The sequence below is a fragment of the Castor canadensis genome, chromosome 6 (assembly GCF_047511655.1).
Source record: "Castor canadensis chromosome 6, mCasCan1.hap1v2, whole genome shotgun sequence".
Lineage (NCBI taxonomy): Eukaryota > Metazoa > Chordata > Mammalia > Rodentia > Castoridae > Castor > Castor canadensis.
The window spans coordinates 2,445,500-2,471,655 of record NC_133391.1 but is presented as its reverse complement, the minus strand read 5'-3'; the positions used below and the strand labels follow the sequence as shown (position 1 = coordinate 2,471,655).

Sequence of the window (26,156 nt, the reverse complement as noted above, 5' to 3'; positions counted from 1 at the left end):
GAACAGGGACACATGTGACCTTGCAGGTGCAGAGCTGAGCTGTGCAGCAGCTGCTTCCATGTTTGGGGGACACAGCCACCTTATCCCATGTCTGACTCCAGCCGGGCCTGGATAGCACGGCCCAGGCCCGGGTGGCGAGGACGCCCGAGTGCACCTGCCAGGCCCACTGTGGGGTCAACTCCACCCTTGTGCAACCTGGGATGTGGCTTGGCTTACACTTGTCCACAGCTGGCCCCGCCCTGGCCAGCCAGGCTTGTGACATCTTCCTGAGCTTCTCGCTAACACCTCCACATATCAGGTCACTCTCAGCCCCACCAATCCTGACCTTGGGCTGACGTCCTCATGGCTCCTCCCACATCGGCTGGCATAAGAATGGCGGGCCAACAGGCCAGGTGCTCGTTCCCACAGAGCAGGAAGGACAGGTGGGTAAGGAGACCGAGGCTCAGATCTTACCAGATTTCAAACACAGTGTGCAGGACCCGGACAAATCCACTTTAGGGTGTGAGTGCTTGTCATTCAAAACCCAGTTCAAAGCCGGGCATGGTGGTGCAAGCCTGTAATCCCAGCTACTCCAGGAGGCAGAGGCAAGGTGATCTTGAGTTTGAGGCCGCCCCAGGCTAAGGTATCAAGACCCTACCTTGAAAACAAACTACAAACCAAAGGGCTGGAGGCCTAGCTCAAGTGGCAGAGCACCTGACTAGCAAGTGTGAGGCCCTGAGTTCAAACCCAGTTCCGCACAAGAAAGTCCCCCTCTCCACACAGGCTTTCTGGAGAGCGTCACAGGCCAGAGCTCCCGTTGGGCGTGGGGCTTGGACAGTGTGGTCAGCCCTCCCGGGAGGATCAGACAAGGGATGAAGGATAGGAAGTGCTTGGCTGTGACCAGGAAGGTGGACGAAGCCAAGGTCATGCAGCCTTGTCTGGGGCCAGGATGTCTGCTGACTTCCCCGCGTCCCCTACAGGAGTGACTCTGTGAGGTCACCAGCCCCTTACTTCACTGTCCCGCTCCCTGTACAGAGTCCACAGCCATGCAGCCAGAGACCCTTGTCGCCGTGGGTTGAACCGTGCCCCCTAAAAGACAAGTTCAAGCCTAGCCCGTGACGGTGCCTGCGACAGTGACTTTATTTGGAAACAGGGTCCTTTTTGCTAGTCATCGTTGGCTTTGTGCGCCCCAATCCAAGGGCCGGTGTCTTTATAAACGAGGGAGATTTGGACCTGTTCGCACAGGGAGCGTGTCACGGGAAGATGGTGGCAGAGGTCAGAGTAAGGCACTGACAAACCAAGGAACTACCACAGCTGTCGCCTACCGCAGAATCTGTCATGTTGTTTTGCTTTTTGGCGGCACTGGGGTTTGAACTCAGGGCCTTGAGTTTGCCAGGTGGGCGCTCTTCCCACTTGCGCCATTCTGCCAGCCCGCACTGCAGAATCTGGAAGTAGTCAGAGGGTGGTCGACGCCTAGATTTGAACTCCCGGCTTCTAGAGCTGAGAGAAAAGATCTCAGCTGCTTCCAGCCACCCAGCGGGTGGGAATTTGTGACACCAGCTCCAGGAACGCGCTGTCTGTCCACACTTGCTCCAGTGCCTCCACCCTGCACCTGAACGGGAAGGACTGGGGCGTTCAGACACACCTTCCTCTTTGAGCTCTAGCTGCTCCTGATCCAAGACTCAGATTGGGGACATGTGGTCTCCTTTGCTCTCCAGACCCTCTAGCCGATGCTGAGGAAGCCAGGGACACGCGTACTGACACGGTCAGCGGTGGCAGACGCTGGTATGGGGGCCAGAGGAGTGCATGTGCCCCTCCCGTTCCTCTGTGGGCACCCCCAATGCAGGAAGGGTGCACCACACAGTTACCCGTCAGAGAAAAGGAGCAGCTGCACACGCGAGTCCACCCGCCAGGGGTTTTTGTTTTTTCTGGTACCGGGGATGGAACTTGGGGCCTCTCGCTTGCCAGGCAGGTGCTCTACCACTTGAGTGGCTCCGCCAGCCCCTTTTGCTCTTGCTTTTCACCCAGGCTGGCCTGGACCACAATCCTATTTTATGCTTTCTGTTGTAGCTGGGGTGACAGGTGAGTGTCACCACACCCAGCTTTTTCCATTGAGATGGGGTCTTGCAAACTTTTCTGCCCAGGTTGTTCCTGGAACCTCGATCCTCCCGACGTCAGCCTCCTGCATAGCTTGGGGATAACAGACGTGCACCGCTGCACCCAGCTATGGTTGAGATGGCGGTCTTGCTAAGCTTTTGCCCAAGCTAGCCTAAACTGTGATCCTCCTAATCTCAGCCTCCCAAGCCGCGGGATTACAGGCGTGAGGCAGCAGCATTCCATTACCTAGGGTCTTGTCCTTTGGTCCAGAGTCAGCCTCCTCCTTTCTTTTACCTCTCAAGTAGCTTGGATTACAGCAGTGCTCTACATGCCCATCTTGCTTTTGAGGTAGAGTCTCTAACTTTCTGCTTCTACCCCCCGCTTTCCCAAGTTGCTGGGATTAGAGGGGTGCACCACCATGCCTAGCCGGACTGCTGCATCTTGATGGCCCACGTCAGAGAGGCTAGGTTGCGGCCTAGATGCTTCCTGACCCTGTTGGCTGGGTGTCAGAGCCAGATGCAGAGGCAGGTCCTGGGGCAGAGACAGTCATCCGGGACACCATGACTGGCAGCCAACATTCACCCTTCCCCAGTGTGCTCATCCAACTTGGCCTCCCAACTCTGCTACAAGTCACACGTGTCACCGCTTTGTGTTGGTTGCAGCCCTAGCTCTGATGAGTCGCGCGGTCCGCTGTGGGTCACGGAGGTGAATGGCACTGCCAGGTATTTGGAAACTGCCTTCCCCGAGCCGTGGGCTGCGTGCCACAGTGCTCTCAGGCCACAGCTGTGAGCCAGAGCCCGGGGTGTCAGGTGAGCCCCTTTTAGTTTTGGCTTTTCTCCACTTAGGGTTGCCAGGTTTAGCCAACAAAGACACGGAACACTCAGCTAACTCTGTACCATGAAATCACTGTTCTGAAAATGTAACTGGGCGGCCCAAATTGCCTTTGCCATTTCTGCCCTCCCTCTCACCCATCCTTCCACAGAACGATTCACGGGGGACGGCTCTTAAAATCGCCTCACAATGACAGAGCTAGTGACACAAAACACGAAGAGCACTGCTGTCCACAGGGGCTTCTGCGTGGGGTGTGCCTGAGACTCAGTCAGCAGAGTGCAACAGGTCCCTGGGCACTGCCATGCCTCCTGTCCTCGCCCTGTGACCACTGCAATAGTGTGCTGCTGGGAACGCTCCTGGGACTTTTCACACTCATTGGCAAAGCAAAATAAAACCTAAAGCAACCAGAAACGGTGTGACCAGAGCTGGCAGAAAAAGGATGGGTGGGACCAGGTTGCCGAGCCCAGGAGTCTGACAGGGAGCAGGCTGGGGGTGTGCTGTGGTCTTTGCTTGGGTAAAAAGTTTCTCCCTTCCCTTTCTACCAACTTGAATGTCAAAACTGTCGCTTTGGGGAACCTCCTTAGCACCCCAGCAACAGTAAATCATCAGTGTCCTGGGTCAATCGTTAGTTTTTTTCCCTCATCCGTCTATTCCTGCCTCCCGCCCCAGCCCTGGTCTGCACCCCTCGCGGAAGGCTGGACATTTCAGACCCTCTCAGAAAGACTGGGGTGCCCACAGGGCTCTCATTCAGACTTTCTATCCTGTGGAGCCTGCACAAGTGTCCCCAGAGTGGCTGGGTGGTTTGGGGCTTCTTTAGCTCTATAGATGAATTTCTTGTGACAAGGCCAGAAGCCAGGCTGTGTTGTGACTGACCACCATGTAGGCAGATGTGAGTAGTTATCACCACGGATGGGAAGGTGGGATGGAAACTGTGTGTGCAGAACACAAAACCCACACTCATGGATCCGCTTCGCCCCAGGGGCTCTGCGGGCCACCTGCTACTTCCACTGTCCTGCCTTTCTTCCCGGCTATGCTGGAGGCTAAGTTAAAATCCATTTTCTGAGGGCATCCACCTTCAAACCCACACTGCAACCGGAGGCGTATTAACCCTTCCTTAAAAGACGCACAGTGCCTGTGAAAGCTGGGAAGCCAGGGTGAGAAAAGGTGTTTTTTCTGCACCCAACCCGAACTTGGAAAAGATAGAGGAGGTGGAAGAAATGCTCTTCTTGGATGTTTTGATAGCCCCAAAGTTTCCAGCACCCTGCCCAGCACAGATGTGGCCCCTAGGGAAGGAGCCAGGGCAGGGTTGAGGGCTGCAGACCGGAAGGCTTTGCATCGGCTTCTCACACCCCCCATGGCGCAGGCCCAGGGCAGATCTATGGAGTAATTGCGTGACACCTCCAAGCCCTGCCCTTTGGGGAGCCAGTCCTGGTCACTCATTAGGGTCTCCAAGCTCTCTTGCAGTACAGTGAGGGACAGCGCTCACTGCCCTCGGCAGATCAGTGACTCATGGATGGAGGAAGGCTGTCTGTGCCGTGAGCACCCCTTTTGAGCAGGAGAGGGCAGCCCCCAGGGAGGCCACAGTGCCTGGTGTGGACCCTTAGATAGGACTGAGGGATGTGGGAGGGAGTGCCATGGTGGCCGAGGCAGGGACTGGGCTGGAGGAGAAGCCAAATCAAGGAGTTTGGTTCTGGGGCCTGAGCCAGGACGTGGTCAGGCCCTGGGTTAATTCTCCACATGGACTTCCAAACGACCTGCACTCAACCTCAGGGGACTGGTGGGAATCGAGCTCCCTCTGTGTCCTCGCAAGAGTCACATGTGGGCTGTGGGTGGCGCGATGCCCGGATGAGGGACCCTTCACCAGATGAGGGACAGCAGAGACACCCAAGACCCCGGGGGCTTTGACCTTCTTCTCCTGGGTGCCTGATGGCTGTCCAGGCGGGGTGATACATCCCTCACGGTGTCTTTGCACGGCACAGAGCCTGCTCCGGCTGCTCAAGGCTCTGTGTCTGCTCAGATGACACCGGGTCCAGCACTGACCTCCCTGGAGCTGGCGGGAAGTGGGGATGTTGGCGCTCTGCCAGGGAAGACCATGGCTTGTGCTCCCACATCTGGGACCTGGGCTGACTGGAACCAGGATGGGGGGGGGGGCGTGGCGAGTGGGCTGTGGTCCCCATAAGGACCAGCCCAGCACTGTCACTCAGGGTCACCTTTAAAGCCTGCCCCACAGTCCTGGATTAAAACCACAGCAGTGCAGGCACTTGAGCCTCTGGGGAAAGGACTTGCCACTCTGCAGACACACAGGCCAGGGACACAGTGACAGCGAGGGGAGGAGGGGAGGACTGAATTCTATTCACCAGAAATATCAACGGAGCAGGAAGTTGCAAGGTTGGGAAAACAGAAGTGTCCTTGCTGGGGACCAGATGCGGTCCCCAAGCCCTGCGCGCAGACCTGCAGCCGGGGGAGGGGTGCGCTGAGGGCCACTGAGCTTGAACCTGAAGTGATTGCAAGCCAAGGTGGAGGCACAAGGAGAAGAGACCAGGCTGCCTCCACCCACGGGCACAACTGTCACCAGCACCGGCCGGGTCCACATTTGCCAGCCAGCTGACAGAAGGCAAGGCCACCTCTACCGGAAGTCCTGACACCTCAAGGGTCAGAATGTCTCCCTCTTCCAGCAGCAGGGCTCCAGCGAGGAGGATGGTCCTGCTATGGTTTGCATGAATGTCCCCAGAGGCCCTTGTGCTGGATGCTTGGTCCTCAGATGACACTGTTGGGACGCAGTGGCCTATTTGGGAGGTGGGAGCTAGCAGGAGGTCCTTAGGTCATTGGGGATGTGCTCTTGATGGGGACTGGGGGATCCTGGCCTCTTCCTCTTCCTCTTGCTTCCTGCCCACGCTGTACTGTGCGCTCCCCGACACTGCCTCCAGGATGCCAGCAGAGCCCCAAAGCTGCCTTGAACCTGGGCAGCCCATGTGTCCTGCAAAATACATTCAGCTGTCCCTCTGACCACAGCTGGTGTCCCTCTGCTGCCTTCACGGGTGAAGACAGAGCCTGATAGAGCCCACAGCACTGAACGGAAGTTCAAGTTCTGCACCTGTCTCGTTCACCTCGGGCCCTCAGCACCCTGCATGGGAACCGGCCTCCCTGTGCACCACGCCTGGCCGTGCCAGTGGAGGGAAGGGAGAAACCCCAGGGTCTGTGGGGACAAAGCCCAAGACCTCTCCCCTTCTAGCCAGGCAGCTGTCACATACTCCTAAGGAGTCCATCCTTGACCCACAGCTCTGGGCAGGAGGCGGGATATTGCTCAAGTATTTCCTTGCTAGAAAACAACTTCCAGACCCACGGAGAGGGGTCTGAGTGGCGCCAGGGACGTGTTTTTGAGCGGCGGATGTGAACGGCCCAGTGGAAGGCTTAGAAGAGCAGCTCCATTGCTGTGACCTGTCCAGAAACTCCCTGCCTGTGCCCCCATCCCCGCCCCATCTAGGACGCATGTTCAAATCCTAGGATTTCAAACAGAACGGAACAAGGATCAATTATCCCACCAAGAAGAATCCTGCTGACAGCCTGCTATAGGGGAGCCTTCTAAGTGGGTCTGCAGCCCCAAAATTACAGCCCATGTTTGCATTTTTAAGTAAATTGCTAAAAACAAAACAAAAAAAGGGTTACAGGTGAAACATTTCATTTGCAAAGCAAATCTATATTTAACACAGTTTCTTTTTCCTTTGTTCTACTCACTCTGATTTACTAAATTAGTCATAATTTTAATGGCACTTCAATTGCCCGGCAATTGACAGGCGTTTATTTCTGCACTATGTCGCACTGACCCCCTCCTGCTCTGTGCGGTGCACAGTTGGCGTGTTCTGTTAGGCTCTGGGGGTACAGCTGGGGCACACGTGGGCCCAGTTCTTTCGGTATGGCTCCATGCCGCTTTGCACAGCTGACCGGCGCCATTGGAGGGGCTTGGCGCCCACGCTGCTGGGAGGCTGGACGCTGCGACTGGCAGCCCGGTATCCACAGGCACTTGTTTGGAGGGGATGGTGCATCCTGGCTGGAGCACTCGCTGCCTTTATGGAAAAAGGAGCGCTTGGCATCCACTTGCAGTGTTTACCAATAAAACGCTAATTTTCTGGTAGGATTTAGCACAGTTGCGAGAACCCACCCACCATCTTTTGCCTGACAGTGCTCACGGAGGGTGGGGACACACTCAGGACCTTGAACTTCTAGTGGGAGTGTCCTGCACCTCCTAGCACAGCCACTAAAGAAGTCACAGCTGAAGCATGGCTGTGGGATCTAGTGTGCCTGGTGACCTTCTGTTTCTAGAGGATCCAGGGAGGCCTCCTGCGGTCACAGTGACCCAGCACCAGGCTGCAGGGTCAGGCCTTGGTCCCTGTCCTTTGGATCATGGCAGGAGGGAGCCAGGATAGTTCTGTCCCCTCCCCTATACTCCAGCAATCCCAGAGGACACCCAATGCTGGGTAGGACCCCTGGAGCTGGGGCTGGAGCTGGAAACTCCAGTTTCAGGGGGAGCAGGACTCCGGGTAGGAGTTGTTGGTCTTTAGCTGAGTGGGTCACAGGCACTTTCACTCTCCGGAGCTCCTCCTGCCTCCCAGGGCCCCAGAGAGACTGTCATCTCAGCAGTGCCCTCGGTATCTGATCCTGGTGTGTGGTCACTTGGAACTGTACGCCTGCCCTGCCCACAAAGGTCCCCTCACTCTCTGCCCAGATACCTGCTGGCCACTCCCACCTGAGTCCATCCTGAGCCTGTCGTCGCAGGCCTACAGAGCCAAGTCACTGCTACCCAGCATGCACTCCTTCCCAGGAACAAGGGAACGGTGAGTTACCAGATGGCCTCATGCCCTTGTCCTTTTTGTTTCCACCGGACACCCTTCCAGCCTCCCCTGGCCAGTGCAGGGCCCATGGTGCAGACCTGCCCCTCTCAGCAATCTGTGGCCTGTCCCCCTCACAGTTTTCATTTCTGGAGTTGGATTGAAACCTGCCATTCTCCTTGATGACACCATTAACCTCCACGAAGAGTCTCAAGCTGCCCAGTTCAGCTTCTCCACCTCACCTTACAGTAGCTACTCCTGGGCCAACCAGGCCTCACTGCGGCCCCCTGAGCACAGCTCAGAACATCCACCCTGTGACCTCTGGGACCTCCCCATCTCCCAGGTCTCCTTCCAGCACCAGGGACCGCCCTCCCAGTCACAGGCTCTGCCTCTGCTCTCACCACCATCTGTCCCCTGGGCCTGCAGCTCCAGTCTGGGGACCCCAGCATCCGCCTCCTCCCTCCTCCTAGCCTAGACCCAGGCAACTCCAGACCTGGGGCTGAGGCCTGCAGATTCCAGCTGTCATTCCCTAGCTGTGCCCTCTAGCAAATCTGGAAACTGCATCTCACTCCATCTGCCCTCCCTGTTTGCTGGGCTGCTTCTCTGGTTCCATTCACACACTTGGCACAGGCCTGGCCTGGGGTCTGTGACCAGTGCTCCACATGAATGTGTCACAGAGCAAGAGCACATCTCACAGATGGGGAGGTCCCCAGCTCTTACCTGCCACTGGATCAGGACTGAGGACGTAGTGTGTGGTGTGGCCGAGACACACCCTGGTGGCTCTCCTGGAACTGGCCCAACAAGAAGAAAGTGTGGTTAGGAAGGTTCTGTTGCTTTTCAGCCGTGAGCCCTGGCTCTTCCTCCCCACGGGCACCTTCTCCATACTCCCTGCCAAGTCCCAATCCCACAGGGGGGCCACCAGGTGACACTCCTGCTTTTGCCCCCTGAGACAGAGTTCTGCACTGTGGCCCGCGTGAGGGTCACTCGCTCCAACCACAGCGCCCCCGGGATCCCCCTGCCTGAACCCCTCCTGTATTCCCAGATGTTTTGGGGGTAGAGGTCAAATAGCCTTAGGTAAGAGCTTCTCCTGAGCAGAAGAGAGGCCACACCAGGCCACAGTGGGTTTGAAATTAATGTGACTGTCGGGAAAGGGACAGATTTCTGGGGAAGCTGCTGCTGGCCACAGCCCAGGAAGCTGAAGTGGCTCACTCTGGTCTCTGAGGGCACAAGGTTGGTTTGACCTCTGCCCCCGAGGTGAGCCCTGTCCTCTGGCCGAAGCAGAATCCTTCTTCTCATCCTCTGCTCCCTCTGGACCGTGGGGACACTGCACACTTCAGTGACCTGTCTCCCCGCTGGCCCATGCAGTGAATGCTCACAGAGCTGAGGAATATGGGGCATTTCCCCACATGCCCAAGTGTGTCCCTGAACACTCCCTCAGCTCACTCATTGTTCCTGGGTCTCTTCTTTGTGATTCTCCTCTGGACGTGTCAATCTCACCTTCACCCACGCCCCAGTTCTCAGCTGCCCCCCACACAGGTGGACCTCCACCCTCTGGGGTCTGTCCTCACAGTAGGCCATTATCCAGCTTCCTGACAGCCCCTCAGACCAGCCAGCAACAAGGCAAGGGCTCCCAACATCCTCAGGCCAATAAGGACTCACCCTACTAAGAAAAGGTTGAGCCAGGCGTGATGGCAACACCCGTAATGCCAGCACGTGGGGAGGCAGAAGTAGGAGCTTGGGCTACACTGCACAACCCTGTCTCAAAACCACCAAGGAAAAGAGATGCAGCTCAATGGTGGAGCGCTTATCTAGTGGGCACAAGGCCCTGGGTTTGATCCCCAGTTCTGCAAACAACCACAAAAACTGTAGAGCTGTAAGCATCCATGTAACTCAGCCCCTCCCTGTGCAGTCCTGGACTCTGCCTGTCCATTTCCAGCCCATGGGGGAGACCAGGCCACCCAGACCCAATGCAAAACGGGCTGCAAAGACATGTTACCAGTCTCAGGAAAGGCAGATGATAAGATAGGGTCTGTAAAAGCCCTGATTTGAATATCAAAGGATGAAGAAGGGCCTAGAGAGTCTTTTGAATAGAAACAGCTCATTCCCTAAAATCACAGAGAGCCTATAGACTCTTGTGCTCGGTGTGTCAGAGATAACACAACCGTAACACCACCTGGCTTGTTGTGTGTCTGTCTTTCTAGCTGCATTATGTTCATGTAGATTAAAATGAATGCCTTTCCAGTTCTTGTTGGGACTTCAGTTCCAATGAGACTCTCCTTGTGGCTAGAGGTGACATTGGCCCCTGCTTTCAGTGATCTAGCCTGCAGAGCTCCCTGGAGCTGACCCTGCTCCCTGCACCCTGCAGAGCCCCTGCGCCTCTGAGTCACTGGGCCCAGCCTTGCGCTGGTCTTCCGCAGACTTCTCTCCTCCCCTCTGCTTCTCTGGTCTCTAAAAAACTCCTAGGATTAGCGCACAGGAAATAGTTGGGGTGTGGGTGCAGCCATTTCTCTGGGGCGGGCCTGGCTTTGCTGAGAACTTGGCTGCCTGGGGGTGGGGAGGGCTCAGAGGGGGCTCAAAGCCCCTCTCACCAGGGCACAAACCCAGCAGACATGACCTACTGGCTTTGAGCAGAAATCATCCCTTCTGGGAAGCCAAGAAAGGTTCTCTTCACTCCTGGGCCTAGGCCCTGCGATCAGGGGAGGCCCTGGGTAGCAGAAACGCAACTTGCAGGTTCTGAAAAGAGCAGCTTGGAAGATGTGAGGTGGTGGGGAGGCCAGCTGGAAGATGCTTATCTGAACATGGCAGCATTGGAAGCTAAGTGGCAAAGACAAAGGTCTGGGGTTGCGTGGGGAGTGGTTAAAAGCACCGCTGGGTGAACTAGGCCCCGAAGAAGCTCAGGCTTCGGGTGGGTCTGCCCGTTACCCAGCGCCAGTGCTCTTCCAGCCCACAGGTCAGGCTTTGGCTGCCACATCTGATGAGCTGTCTCCAGGGCTCACTGCGGCCGGCAGGACCAGCCCGCTGACGGTTACAAAGGCTCTTCGGGCAGAACGTGGAGGAAAACCCACCTGGCGCTCTGAGGACAGCTGCCTCCCCATCGCCCACCTGTGCTGCTGGCAGCCCGTGAATGAGACGTGGTGGGGGGCTCTTCTGCCCCGCCACCACTGACATTTCTTTCTAGTGGCACTAACCTTGTCCAACTTCTGGGGCTCTAATGGACAGTAGGGGATTGGAGGCCAACTGGAGACGGTCCCATTCCATCTGGAAGCCCCAAGCCCTGACTTATGCCCGCAGGGCGCACACAGCACTCCAGGCCTCAGCTACTAAGGGAAGCGCCTTCCTGGCTCTCCACACAAGAGGGAGCTCTGTCTCGGAGCAAGTGTCCCGGCTTCGGAGGCAGCGCTGGGCAATGGCTTACCGTCCTGCAGTGTGGTGACCGCTTCTGTCTCCGAACTGAAGTCACTGTCCCCAATATCGTTGGTGGCTTTTAGACGCAGCTTGTAGGAGGTGAAGGGCCTCAGCCTGGAGTGCAGAGAGACCTGTGACTGCCGGGGACCTGCCACCTTGTCCTGCCCTGCTGTGCTCCCAGGGAAGCTTCTCTCCCCGAGAGTGCCAGGCTCCTGTGCCAGCCGGGACGGGCCACTGGGCAGCTCGGAAGTGTTTTGGGGTCTGCATTAAGCCACTTCCAGCTGCAGTGACAGGGCCTTTAAGGGACGCGAGGTCTGTTTGGACCCGCTAACACCCTGGAAAGTCTTCATTCCCTGAGGGATGTGCAGAGCTGGGTGGGGATGATGGATGGACACACAGTTTTGACACTTCACAGAGGGGACTTCAGGCAGAAGGGAGAAGGGCTGGCTCTGTATTGGGAGGCTCTCCCATGAGTCTCAGCTCTCGGAGGGACTCGTGTTTCTTGGGAGGACTGCGTTGCATCAGCCTCCCGCTGATCCAGAGCACCTGCTGCGCCCTCCTCCATTGCTTCTGACCAGCCACCCTGCTGGGCTCACCAAGGTCAACTCCCGCCCCGGTTAGGTGGGCTCAGCTGGACCCTTTCCTGCCACAGGCTGAACCCATACTGGGCCGAGCCTTTGGGAAATCACAATCCCATCCAGCCTGCACAATGGCTCGGCAGTCTGAGGTCATCCTTGCTGCCCATGTGAAGAATAAGAAGACAAAGTGGGCACAGGTGGCTCACAGGTGGCTACTCAGGGGGTGGAGATTTGGAGGTTTGTGGAAGAAAGTTCATGAGACCCCATCTCAACCAACAGCTGGGTGCAGTGGTTCATACCTATCATCCCAGCTACACAGAGAAGCACAAATAGGAGGATGGCAGACAGGCCAGGCCAGGACATAAAGCAAGACCCTTTATCTCAAAAATGACCAGAGCAAAAAGGGCTGAGGGTGCTAGGTAGAGCGTCTGCCTAGCAAGAGAGAAGCCCTGAGTTCAACCCCAGTACTGTCAAAAGGATGAGGAAACAGAGCCCCAGTCGGAATAACTCGAGTAAATGTGGCTGGGATGGTAATGGCGGAGGGTCTGCCGTGAAGCCGAATTCTCACATCACTTAAGACTGCTACGTCCACGTCAGTGTCCCTATGAAAATGCCCAGTCCCCTGACTGGATTTCAGGGCACTGATGCCCCGACCATGGCCTGGGGTCCACACTCCAGCCTCCCTGCCGCTCTGCCTCCTCCCCTTCATTCCCAGCCGTGGATCCCCCCTGTGTCTATGGTGTCTTCTATGCCTGCCTCCATCACACCTCACACGGGGACCTGGGCCCCTCTGGGCAGACGACCTCCCCTCTTTACACAACCCCGGCCCGTGAGTGACAAGCACGCAGGCTCCGTGGACATTGCTTGCTGGTGAGCTGGTAGGGAAGCGGTCACATTTCTCCCCTCGTCCACAGCAGCCGGGTACCTCTGTCTCCCAGGCCAGGGACATGGAGCAAGTCTGGGCCCTGGAGCCCCAGGTCCCCCACAGCCCACGCTGTCCCTGAGGTGCCCCGATCCTCACTCCTCACAGCCAGGCCTCTCTGTAAACCAGTGTCTTGTGCACGGAGTCTATGGAAACCCTGAGGCTGAAGGACCCCCTAAGGGTCAAGCCCTGTGCCACCCACCTCAGTCAACAGCCACCGAGCTACCATCTGGCTGACACGTCCACTCTGGGAAATACAAAGTACTTTGGTTAAAGGAAACTGACTCTGATTTTAGAAAACTGGTACCGTTTTTGGAAACAATGTTCAGAAAAGCTTTCTGGGCCCGGGTCTCACGCACCCTCCTGCTCGAGACGGACCCAGTGTTTCTCCGAGGTGCTCGGGCTCCAAGTCCCCAGAACCAACCTGCCTTGCTGCTCCCTGGGTCCCTAGCAACCTGGCTGCAGTCCACAGGCAGCAGCTGCCTCCAGGAGCCTGGCCTCGGTTGGCTTAACTCAGCTTATCAGAGACACTGCACCGTGGAGAAAGATCTTTGTGACAGGTTTCTGGGGACAGCAGTTGCTTGGTTCAAAGTAATGAGTTCCACCTGTTCCGACCTCCTGGAAGCTACTGTGTCTCGCCTCAGTGACAAGTGCGCTGTGGCTTGCTCGCCTCGCCCACCCAGGCCACCTGCATTTGCACAGTTGGCTGCGTCTCTTCCTCCTGGGGACGGAGGTGGCCAGGCTGGACCCTAGCATCACGGACTCGGAAGTCACACTGCCCCTTAGAGATCCCAGCCAGCTCTGGAGAGGCCACTTGGTCCCTGGTCAGCTGATAGATGCACAGGTGACGTTGCTGTGGGGATTAGATCAGGAGAGACACCTAGGAGCAAGTGCTCACTTGACACAGCCGGTATCATTATCCTTTAGGTGTCAGCTTAAATAGCTAACTGTCCCCTGCCACCTGTCCCCCACACCATTTGCTTCCTTTGTCATCTTTATCACAGCTTTTTTTCTTTTGTGGCAGTCCTGGGATTTGAACTCAGAGCCATGCACTTGCTAGGCAGGCGCCCTACCACTTGAGCCATGCCCCCAGCTCTTTTGGCTTCAGTTAGTTTTGGGATAGGGTCTCATGTTTTCGCCTGGGACTAGCCTTGGACCACGACCCTCCTACCTATGTCTCCAGAGTCGCTGGGATTACAGATGCATGCCACCAGCATCCAGTTTATTTGTTGAGATGGGGGTCTCGCTGACTTTTTCCTCAAGCTAGCCTCAAACTGTGAGGCTCCTGATATCTGCCTTCTGAATAGCTGGGATTACAGGTGTACGACAGACAGCACGCCCGGCTTTCTAGTTGTTTTCTTGGTCACTTTATAAGACTCAACATCCGCAAGAACAGGAACCTCGTTTCCCACCATGATCCCACATAAGAACTGTGCCTGGCACCCGGGGCGCTCAGTCACAGCTCCTTACGGGAATGAACAAATGCCGCCCCGAAGCCTCCCGGAGAGAGGACCAAGGTGACACGTGTCCGGCACGGAGCACGTGGGGGAGGGTGTCTCTGTCTCTAGAGATTTGGGGCCACACTGTGTGCCTGGGACACTTTCTCCACCCCTCCTGAGCGGTGTGCGTGAGGCTTGAGAGACACGGGGCTGGGTGCACAGGAAGAGGACTTTCAGCAGCAGGCCTGACTGCCAGGCTCACTTCACTCATGGAGATGGGTGAACTGTCGGGGATCTGAGCGCAGCAGACCGCGCTGATCTGCAGGGCAGACCTCTCGGTGTGGCGCCAAGCCAGGAGCCTCTCCAGCTGGTCACCGGCTGCGCTGCCTGTGCACACTTGCCCAGCTCCCTCCGCTCTGCTGAGCCGCTCCCCTCCATGGCTGGTCAACTTCCAGAAGGCACAGCCCACCCCACTTCCCACCAGGCCAGGGCTTCTAGGACTTTTATTTATTTTGCAGTATGGGGATTTGAACTCAGGGCCTTATGCTTGGTAGGCAGATGCTCTATCACTTGAGCCATGCTCCCAGCCCTTTTTGCTTTAAGTTATTTTTGAGATAGAGTCTCAAGTTTTTGCCCAAACTGGCCTGACCACAATCCTATTTATGCAGCTGGGATGACAGGGGTGCACCACCACACCCAGCTTATTGGTTGAGATGGGGTCTCCCTAACTTTTTGCCCAAGTTGGCCTCAAACCTCTGCCATCTTCCGGAGCTCTGCCTCCAGAGTGGCTGGGATTACAGGTGTGAGCCACAGCATCTGGCCTCAAGGGTGACTTTTTTGAAATGAACAAAAGAATGAACCAACCCTGGAACCCACTCCTTCAGTCCTTCAAATCCTAACCCCCCCCACACACCACACCACACATTTTGTCCTCTGTTCACTTTTTTAGGACAACCGAGCCTCAGCTTTGGAGTGAGCCAGCAGAATTCAAATTTAAGCTCTGCCATTACTCACAGGGGCAAGTCTTGAATTTTAATGGGCCTCATCCTATCAAAATGCAGATCACAGCAGCACCTGTGGCTCCCAGGACTGAGGTGAAATTAAATCACACAGCCCACCCCAGGGGAGTGTTGACATCTTCAGCCACAGTTGAAAATGTGTTTGTTTCTGTTTTCAGTTATATAAAGCTGTAATGTTTTTATTTTTTTGGTGGTACTGGAGTTTGAACTCAGGGTCTCACACTTGCTCTACCACTCAAGCCATGCCCCAGCCCCAGGTATGTAAGGTTTTGCTTTACGTATTTGAAGCACACAGTAGGCAATTAATAAATGTGACTTTCTCTATCTGGTCTTTCTCTGACTCCTCTGCCTCTGGTGTTCTTGCTTTCTCCTGTGAAATTTATCAGTGCTGTGGGGAGCACCCCAGGACCTTTGCACACCCCACACACCTCACCTTCTCGATTCCTGCTATGCAGACTCAGAAACTGACAGACCCAGATCCATTTTCAAGATTACACCCGTCCCCAACTTCCTTCTCACCAACCAACACTCACAAAATGACCAAACTGGACATTCAAACTTGCTGTCAGAACCCCGGCTCTCCAAAATCAAGAGTGAAGTGCACATAGAAAGCACGTTTGCACCGGTACGGCCTTGACTGTTGGTCACCTGCACACGTGACCTGCATATGACAGGGACTGGACCTGGCTCTCCATTCAGTGTCCTCCCTCAGAGCAAAATGCAGCCTCATCACTAGAAAGGACTCTGCACGGTCACTCATTCATTTTGGTGACAGTACAAGATGAGGGAGTCCTGGACATGCTAAAAGCTGTCCACTGCTGCTCTTATTTATAAGTAAATAGGAGGCCTTGAAATTATTTATTAAGAATTTGTGGCCGGGTGCCATGGCTCACGCCTGTAAAACCAGCTGCTCAGGAGGAAGAGATCAGGACGATCGAGGTTCAAAGCCAGCCCACGCAAATAATTCGTGAGACCCTATCTCAGAAAAACCCATCACACACACAAAAAACCAAAACAAAAAACAAAAAAAAACCCAGCTGGTGGAGTGGCTCAAGGTGTAGGCCCTGAGTTCAAACCCCAGTACCGCAAAAAAACAAGAAATCTTCGTTTGTGCCACAAAGAAGAGTGACTCCAGGCATAACACCTTGGCCAAACTTATGGGATGTTTAAATGTCAGTGTCCTTGAAAATTACTGAGAAGTAAAGACCTGGTGAGGGAGGGCCAGCCTGCTTGTTGGCTGTCACCAAACGCTGTGTTTTGCCTGGTCAGTCTCTGCTGCCCTTACGCTTTGGGTTCGGATCCATCCCAGGGGACTCAGTGCTGCACTCAGGGGAAAGGCAGAGTCCCCTGGTTTCAGGCACACAGCCCTCCTGGGGCTCCACGGCCACCGGCCTTCCCCAAGTCCACATGGCGCTCTCCTTGCCACTGTGTTTCTGTGCCAGGCTCCCTGTCTCCCAACCTCGGCCATCAGCCAGGAGCCGGTGACGTCAACAGGTGTGCACCCAGCCCTGTCCCCAGCCAGCGCTCCGCCCCGCTGTCATGAGATGGTCACAGCAGCAGATAGAGACCACCAAGCTCCTCGTCCTTCCTGGCCACTAGGACACGGCGTGTGACTGGAAAGTAAGATGCAGCCGACAGGATTGCTGACCAGCAAGGGGGACACTGCCACCCAATGGAAACCAGGTGGCTTCCTCAGGATGCTGAGACACCCAAGCTTTCCATGGACAGGCAGGGCACTGCCCCCAGCCCTCGTGTCCACTAGGAAATGGACAACACACAGCCTCTCCTTTCCAGCACCTGGTCCCAAGCATGCACTTGTCTGTGTGAGCTCAGAAGGTTCCAGAAAACCTGGCTGGACTTTTCTTTCTTTCTTTCAGATGGCTGCACAAAGAGACGAGGTTATTTAATCTGTTAATCCAGCTCGGCGGCCACTCAATCAAGCGTGGGTTGGAGGACCAGACACAGGACAGAGGTGTAGGTGACGCCCCGGTCGCGGCATTCCAGGGAGGGGGGGGTGACAGAGGAGGGTGTTGCCCGTGCCTGTGCCTCTGTCCTACGTCTGGTCCTCCACCTTGAGGGTCCCTTCTTCTTTTTTTGAGATTCCACTGTTTGACACATGTAAGAAACAGTCACAGCAGCTGGGCATGGTGGTGCATGCCTGCAATCCCAGCTACTTGGGAGGCAGAGGCAGGAGGACCACGACTTTTTAGACCAAGCAAAGTTATCGAGAGCTTGTCCAAAACAACACAAAAGCAAAAGCACTGGGGGCCCGGCTCAAGTGGTAAAGGACTTCTGATCATGGGTGAGGCTTTGGGTTCAATCCTCAGTACTGAAAAAAGAAAGAGAAGAAAAAGGCCACCCACACTCCAATCAGGCCCTCATTCTGAAGCCTCACCTGGGCCCACAGGCAGGGCGGGGGTCCCTGAGGACCGAGGGGTCCCAGGTGTTTCACCTCTGGCCTGCTGCCCTCCTTCATCTGGGAGGCTCCACTCGCCCTCCTGTCAGCGAGGCTGGGGCCTGGGCAAGTGGGTGGCTTTCCTGACCGGTTTTCCCAACGGGAACCCTAGCATTCCCTTGCTGGGTCACAGAAGGCCATGGAGCTCCACTTAGGAGGTTTGCCTGTACTGTCTGGCCTGGGAACCTGCGTCTGGGCCCATGCCCTCCTCTGGGTGCTGGTGAGGACTCCAGAACGCCTGAGACAAGGACCTCACTGCCAGGCCCCTCTGCCCAGGCCCTGGAGAGCCACACACAGTGTGTGGGCAGAAGTAAGGGCAAGAGCTTGGGTGGGATGTCTCCTGGGCAGGGGGTGCTGCATACCCAACCCAGCCTGAGGTCTCTGAGACCTCACGAGGCCTGCAAGTTGGGTGGTTTGCATCACTTGCCTCTCTCTGCCTCAGTTCCTCCACTGCAAGGGGCAGGACAAGCCGTCCTAAGTCCCAAATGTCCCAGCAGGGCCACCCTTGTTCCTGCTTGCTTCGTGTCCCATGCCTGGGCAGGGGGTCGGTTCTAGCTGTTCCCAGCCCCCACCTAGCTCCTGGTCAGTATCCCTATGGCAGGCCAGGAGCACCACAGAGAGAAGAGGCTTCTCCCCGGCCCTCACCAGCAGCCTCCTGCCCCCAACCCTTCTCCTGTCCCCAGCGCTGGCCTCTGCAAGCACTGGGATGTCTGACCATGTGTCCAGGCTCAGCCAGGGGCCTGGCGTGCAGACCAGCTGTGCAGTGTGCACCTGGAAGGCCAGACCAGGCAGAGCTCCCTGGCACTGGGAGAGTACACGGGGTTGATGCTTGGCTCTAGTTGGGTGTGTCCTCAGTCACACAGACCCAGGACTGTGGCTGCAGAGGGCCAGGGCAGGGACCCTCAGGGTGGGGACCCTTGGAGCTGGGAGGGTCCCAGGTCCCCATACTACCTTTCCACAGTGTAGGCTGTGGCTTCATGACTGATGGACGAGGAGTAGGTCTGCCACTCGCCGTGGGGCAGCTCTCGCACCTGGACGGTGAAGTAGCGAATAGGGGAGGCCCCGTCACTGCCAGGGAGCCACTGGAGCTGCAGGCTGCGCGCTGTCACCTCTGCCTGGGGCACCAGGAGCTCTCTGGGGGGCCCTGGCCGCTCTGTAAGCAAAACAGGACACAGCAGGAACACGAGATGTGGCTGTCACTGCTTCCAGCCGGTTCTTCAATTAGCACTGATAAATACCTTGGTTCTTGCGTCTGGCAGGAGAAGGATTCAAGCAAGACGCAGAGGTCACAGCCATAATCAGTTAAAGTTTATTAGGAAAGGAACACACTTTCCTCAGGCGTCGGGATTTAAAGTTGGGATATTTATTGAGAAACCCTCAGCTTTGGGTCCTTGTGGCTCCTGGGGTGACTTCTGGGTTTGGGACACTGTCTTGTTAAGTAAGAGAGACACTGAGTTATCTACTCGTCCTGCTGCAATTGAAGGGGAATGTCTGCTGCAAATCCTGACCTGTGCTCTTGGGTCTGGCTCTGTGTTTTGTTAGCTGGTTGATATTTAAGGTGTGGGTCACTCTCGGGTAAAGAGCAGATTAAACTTAGGGTCCTGGCTAACGTCAAAGCGTCCTGTGACGGCCCCTGGGCTCTGCTGACCTGATCTTAATAGAGATTAGTGGAGTGGGGAAGCTGAATTACAGTTTTTCCTTTCTTCCTCTTGTGACTCTGCTGATGTCTGCCACCTCTCTCAGCCACATGGCCCAGACACCCAGAGGTGCATCCTCGGTTCAGCTCGGGTGGCTTACAGCTGACCACCTCAGGCCTGCGTTGAGGACCCTGCCGGCTCCCACTGCAGACACAGGCAGAGGTGAACCCCCACACAGGCCCCACCCGGCCACCAAGCGCAGGTGGCTGAATGACAGCCATCACCTGCTGGGGTTCTTCCCAATACCCCAACTTCTTTGTATTTTCTCGGACTTGGGACTCGATCTATCAGTTAGCCTGACAGACCCTTCCCTTGCAAACAACCTGAGACGCGTCTTCTAGGCTCTCTTGAGGGTTGGGGAGCAGGTGCAGGGCAGGGGCACACCCAGGTCCTGGTGCCTTCTGCCGGGGTGGGATACAGGGTGCGTGGGGAGCCCATGGAGTCAGCCCCGGCCTCCAGAGGGCTTCGAGTGTCTGTCACCATGTCCCCGTGCTCCCACTAAACTCAATAAACTCCACGGAGGGAGGAGTAATTGTTTAACTGTTTATCATGGAGATTATTGATTCTGATTAAAATGTGTGCCGTGTAATAATAAAGCAGCCATTGATTATGGGCTTGCAGTGACACGCCTGTGAGAGACGCTTCGATCTGGCTTAATCAGTAGTCCTGGCCTTTGGTACGCATGCCTGCTGCCTGATTGTTCCTGGCCGGTGGAAGAGGCTGGTACGTGCCCGGCTTCTAAGGTGTCCTCCCAGCCAGGACACCTCTGGCTCTCTTGGCCCGAGCATGGACAGCTTGAAGGCCTGGTGGGAAAACTGAGTTCTGGACCCCAGAACGTAGGGTCAAAGGGACTGTGGGTGCCGGGTGTGGAGCGATGGCCCCCATGCCCTCCATAGCAGGCCAGCTGTGGACCAGGCTGCGTTGGTCTGTCCATAAACAGATCTAATTCGTGTCACGGCAAGCTTCCATCTTACTTTCTGCTTTAGAAGTGCTGAGTTCTCCTGAGAGCGGTTTTCTGGAAGAAGGTAAGAGCCAGAGGCCAGTAGCTTGTGGACTGCTGTCCCCAGACCCTGACCACACTCCCAAATGGCAAGGAAGGTAAGGACCAGGCTGCAGCTGGCAGTCCCTGGGGGATCCGCCTGGCACCCCATCTTCTGGATCTGGATCTCCTGTGCTGAGTGTCACAGGCCTGACAGGTCATTTCACCACTCTGAGCCCAAGCTCGTCCTCTATAAGGGACAAAGTACGTGTGGAAAAGGTGACACAGGCATGGTGGTGACACGCTGGCACCTGGGCTAGGCTCACAGGAGGGCATAGCCAGTGCCCACCCAGGAGGAAGGTCAGCATGCTTGCTTCAGGACAGTCATTAATGTCCTCCTGAAAGGTCACACAGCACTTGGTGCTGATAACCAGGCCGGCCGTCGGCGCAGGGAGCCGAGGTTGTCCTTTAAGGGGTGCTGAGCGTTGAGTGGCCTTCCCCTCCGTCCACTTCAAGGTCAGGAGGAACCTGGGTTCCTGAGGCATGAAGCCTCCTGTCCCTCAAGTTAGCAAAGTCAGCAGACCCAGCACCACGGCAGTGTGGACAGCAGACAGCCACTGCCGCGGTCAGGCGGGTGTCAGGACCGTCACTGGGACACAGGTCTCTGGTCAGTGACAGGAGGCTAGCTAGGGTGGCTGGACTCACTCAGGGTTCTGTGTTGGCCTCTTCCTCGTCTAGATTTAAGGTCAGAATCATTTTTCAAGGGCCCAGTTCAAGGTCCCTGAAATGCTCAACCCTAGGTCTTTTGTTTATTTGTTTTTGACAGTGCTGGGGTTTGAACTCAGGGCCTCGTGCTAGCTGGGCAGGTGCTCTACCACTTGAGCCACTCCAGACCTTTTGCTTGAGTCATTTTTCAGCTAGGGTCTCGTTCTTTTGCCCCAGCGGGGCTGGAGCTGATTCTCCTGCCTCTTGCCTCCTGCGCAGCGGGATGACGGGGACACACCGTGTCCAGCTCTACTCTAGATTTCATGACCCAGCCGCCAGTGCGAGCTTGTGCCTACTGGGCACATCCATCCTGGTGCTCCAGCTCCCAGGGAGTCCTGAATGCAAGACGGAGAGTCACTCAGGGGGCCTGGGCACCTGACGACTGCTCCCTACAGTTCACAGCCATGGTACAGAGAGGGGAAGGGACTTCCTCAAAGCCACACAGCTGCCGGACACATTGCAGGCATTTATCACCAGCTAAGCTGGGAGTTTCCTTCTCCCCTCCTGTCCCCCAGACTTCTGGGTTTGCCCATGATGTCAGCACCGGCAAAGAGGCTTAGACAAGGGCTCTGTGAATCCCGTACTTTCCCCGGGGACTGCTAGGGAAGGTTCGTTCTGTGGTGAGGCCTGAGGCCCTGGTGAACTGTCAGGTTGGCAAATCTACCTCAATTTCCTTAATGCCCTCTCTGTAGAGTTAGTGAATACTGTGTTCCTTCATGGATCAGCCAAAGCAGCACTCCCAACACTTGACCTTGTGCCTGGAGCAGGCAGGGGTTCACGGGCAACAGTTCCCAGGAGACCACCTGTCTGGAAAACACTGACTGGGCACCTGCCCACGGCGGACATAATCTTAAATCTCAGAGCCTGGTTTGCCTGCCTTTCAGGAGCTTCCACAGATGCTGTACAACCTTGTCCCAGTTACACAACCTCTCTGAGCCTCCCAGCCGCTGTGTGGACCACGTGTTCCACAGTCACAGCACCCATTCCAGCCCCTTTCTCTCTCTCTACCTGCCACCTGTGATGTCAGATTTGGATCTCCTCAAAGGCTTACCTCTCTTCTCAGTGGTGATGACCGTGGCCTCCAGTGGCTCCCCCCAGCCCTGCCTGGTCTTGGCAGACAGCCTGAAGATGTAGGCAGACTCTGGTGACAGCTCGGTGGCTGTGAACTGCCTCACCGTGGCGCCGACCTCGACGGTGGTGAAGGTGTGGGGGCTGCTGCTGGCTAGCCGGTAGGCAATCTGGTACCCTGGGGGGTCGGGGGGATGGACACAGAGCATCTTCTTAGCCACTGGTTCATTCACTTGCCCAGAAAACCCATGGCCTCCCCACCCTGTAATTATTTCTGGATTGGAAACCCAAACCCGGCCGTTATGTCCTTTCCCGGTATCTGCGGGCAGCCGTGGGTGACTGCACATCAGTGACAAATGGAGGGGACTCTGGGTGTAATCCCCCATGAAACCTGCTTCCCTTTTCATCCTTCACCAGAACCAGATGTGAGTAGTTTCCTATCTCCCATGCAGGCTGAACACTCGGAGAATGCCAGGGAACCAGAGCCTACATTGCTCTGGATGGGAGCCCGCGCTGTGCTGTCCTGCCTTCTGTCCCCTCCATCCCCTCCTGCTGTGATGGAGCCCTTCCTCCTCACCCAGGCAGGAGGGCAGCACCTTCCCCTCGTAGCATCTTTAAGTCTTTCCAGCAATGGTGCCGCCTGCAGCAGGCAGGACGGTCACACTGGCCCCACAACTGTTGCATGTCTCCCTTCTTCTCTGGCTGCCTGTGATCTCGTGTCCCCAGCGTCCACCATCCTCCAGGAGCCCCTCCAGCCATGGCGAGCAGAAAGGAGGCTCCAAGTTAGTTAAATAATCACCCTCCGGCTTGACATTGGTTGAGGGAGGGCTGGGCTGGCTCTGATCGTAAGTTCCTGATTGTTAAGGGATCATGGTTGATCAGACGTTATTGGCGATCAAACCTCTCTGGCCAGGCGGCCCCGGTGCCTGCCCACTGGTATCTGAGGAGGCTTTGTCACCATTCCAGGCCCAGCCTGGGACGCCAGCGCCAGGCTTCACCCCCTCTGGGCTCACGGACCATGTGTGGTCCAGCTGCGGATTAAAGATGGGGAGCTGTGACATCCAAACAATTAATGGCACGGCCTGCTGGTCGCCCAACTGTTTGTGTTAAACCAGCAGCACAGGCGGGGACCTGGAACCAGCAGAGGGAACTGGTCCCCCTTTGCCTTCCTGGGTGCCACCTGCAAGGTCAGAGCTCTGCTTCCCTCCTGATGGCCTGGCTCATCCCGCCCTGCTTGGTGGATATCCTGGCCTCGGTTTGGGTGAGGCCCCTCTGTTCCCCTGGCTTATTCTTTGTGCCTGGCCCTTGGCTCTGGGTGCCCAGCTGGATGTGCTGTTATTTCCCCATCAGAATGAGCTCTCCCAGACCAACAGATAGAGGCCAAGTCATGCAGAGGTCAGCCCCTGATGGTCAATCCCAGCCCCAGCCCCAGTCAGTCATCACCAGGGCCATCACGGTCTCCATCCAGACTGGGGGACAGCCTGTCCATAATGACATCACCTGGAGGCCCAGGTGTGCATAGGACCCTGACCTCAGGGTCCCTGGTTGCCGTCAGGGCTGCTCCCCTGCCTCGGCTGGATGGGCTCTTCTCCCTGCCATGGGAACCAGATGTCTGGGGTTTCGGGTGGGTGCCAGCTGGCCTCAGGCCTCTGGCAAGGGTGCTGTTCTACAAGCCTGTCCCTTCCTACTGCAGACTAGATGGCCAGCCAGTCCTCCTTGGCTGCCCCTTCCCCCTTTCTGTCCCTTACTCAGTCATGGGGGCCGTGGGTCCTACAGCTTGGGTGCCTGGGGAACCCAGCTGAGAGCCTTTGGAGACCCCTGGATGCCCAGTGTCCTGAAAATAAGGAAGACATCATAGCAGCAGCTGCCATGGGGCTCCTGCCATCTCCCGCACCCCAGCCCTCACAGCGTCCCTGCAGGTCAGGGGGCTCAGACACTGAGCCGGAATGGGCGTGTGCTTCAGAGGACACATGGCTGGGCTGAATCGGCCCTGCCAAGCCCCCACTCTGTGAGGTAAGCAAGTGACAGCCCCTCTCTGACCCTGTGTTTGTTCAACTGTGTGGGGCAGAGAGCACAGGTGACACCTCACAGGCTGCTGGCACGGACACAGCACTCATCACTTGGCTATTTCTTGTTTTGGTGTGGACACAAACAGCAGCGCAACTTGGTCTCCACCCTCCCAGCTGGTGGAGGCCATTTCTCCAGCTGTCCCTTCACCCGTGGTGTCCTGGGGGTCTGCAGAGTTATTTTTCTCAAGGACTTTTATTCTGAGGACCCCCTGGTCCCCTCAGGCACCAATGCTCTCATGGTAGCTCCAGGTGGGGATGGTGACCACCCAACAGAGGTGGCACAGGAACAGGAGGCAGACACTAGGAGCTGGGGTGAAGGTTTAACTTCCTTCACCTCAGCTGTGACACAGGGGCAACTCTGACTTGTCAGGTGCATTGACTTAGCTATCCGGCTGGAGCAGGTGACTCTAGCACCTGCAATCCAAGCCACACAGAAGGTGGATGGGAGGACCTTGAGTTTGAGGCCAGCTAGGGCAAAGTTAGCGACACCCTGTCTCAAAAACAAAGCATAGTTGGACACTGGTGGCTCATGCCTGTAATCCCAGCTACTCAGGATGCAGAGATCAGGAGGATCGCTGGTTGAAGCCAGTCTTGGGCAAATGGTTTGTGAGACCCTATCTCAAAAAAAGGCATCACAAAAAAAAAAGGGCTGGCGGAGTGGCTCAAGTGGTATAATTCCCGCCTAGCAAGTTCAGGGCCCTGAGTTCAAACCTCAATGCCATGCCCCCCACCCCAAAATAGCAAAAAATGAAGGGCCTGGGGCAAGGGGCAAGTCTCAGTGGTAGCTCTTGACCAGCATGCACAGGCTCTGGGTTTGAGTCCCAGTTCAGCAAAAAGGAACTGGAAGGAAGGGAGGGTCCCCAGGAATACATATTTCCCCACAATTCCCTGCTCCCTTGGGGACCAGGAAAATGACCTGATTTTCAGGTCAGCTAACTGGGAGCAGCACTTCTGGTCATGGAGTATTTATCTTGGAAAACTTCTAGAGTTAAGCTGCCTTTTTTTTTAAAGGCATTCAAAGTTCTGTTAAAACATTTGTTGTCACTGCTTGAATCGTATGGTACGCTCATGGCTTCAGAGCAGTGCAGCAGTGGCCAGGACACAGCGCCAAGCCTTCCTCTTTGCTGCTGACCCCCGCAGCTCCTGCAGCCCCTGTCCTCGGTGATGGCGCTGGTCCCTTGCCTAGCTTCCTGGGGGTCACGTGAGGATGCAGGAGCTTATGGGCTGGTGGAGTGACTCAAGCGGTAGAGGGCGTGCCTAGCAAAGCATGAAGCAAGCCCTGAGTTCAAACCCCAGCGCCACCACAAAACAAAACAAACCAAAGAATGCAGAAGCTTAGCCGAGCGCTCAGGACGTCCCTGCACCCTGCTCTTTGGATGCCTCTGAAGGCTTGTCACCTGTTTTCCGTCCTTCTAGTCCTTACTCTGGGAGTCATGATAATTAACTCAACTCCTCAGCCTCTTTATACATCTGAGATCCCCTCACCAGGAACAAGGATGAAATCAGCAAGTCCCTTCCTTCCTTCCCCTGTCTTTTCTGTCACATGATCTTGGCTTATTATTTGACTGCTTTTATTTCTTCTGGCATTTGCCTGTATGCATTTAAATTCATTCTAATCTTTATTATTTACCTTTTAAACTGTGAATTGTGTTTTCTGAGGCTCACGACTGCTGTGAGAGATGGAAATGTGTCCTCCTGGTCATCCAAATTTCCCTAGCTCTCACGAGTCCTCTGGTTATTTTTGTCTGCCTTGTTTTCACAGCGTTTGCGCGTTGTGACACAACCAGGGACTGGGCGGTGGGAAGCGAGGTCTGCAATGGCACGGGAGAGACCCAGGCTGGAACCAGAGGCCTCTGTGTCGAGGTGACACCATCCACAGGGGATCTCGGTTCCCACAGAGGCCAAAGGAGGCCTCGCATAGGACCAGCGTCGGCTGGGGCCTTGGCAATGATCTGAATTTGCACCTGACCGCTGGAGCAAAGGCAGCCCACGACCAGCACAAAAAAGCAACTGAGCAAGACCTGGTG

The 26,156-nt window shown here is 56.1% G+C and overlaps 1 protein-coding gene across 2 annotated transcripts in view; it reads right to left on the bottom strand.

Moving 5' to 3' along the window:
* Sdk1 (sidekick cell adhesion molecule 1) overlaps nucleotides 1-26,156 on the bottom strand; it is a 744,195-nt gene that overhangs the window by 59,091 nt on the left and 658,948 nt on the right. For both annotated transcript variants that reach the window (XM_074075462.1, XM_074075461.1), the window contains 4 exons: nucleotides 22,044-22,238; nucleotides 18,503-18,704; nucleotides 11,149-11,252; nucleotides 8,454-8,524 (listed from right to left, as the gene is read on the bottom strand). In XM_074075462.1, the coding sequence (XP_073931563.1) occupies nucleotides 8,454-8,524; nucleotides 11,149-11,252; nucleotides 18,503-18,704; nucleotides 22,044-22,238 (572 nt within the window). The remainder of the gene's footprint in view (nucleotides 1-8,453; nucleotides 8,525-11,148; nucleotides 11,253-18,502; nucleotides 18,705-22,043; nucleotides 22,239-26,156) is intronic.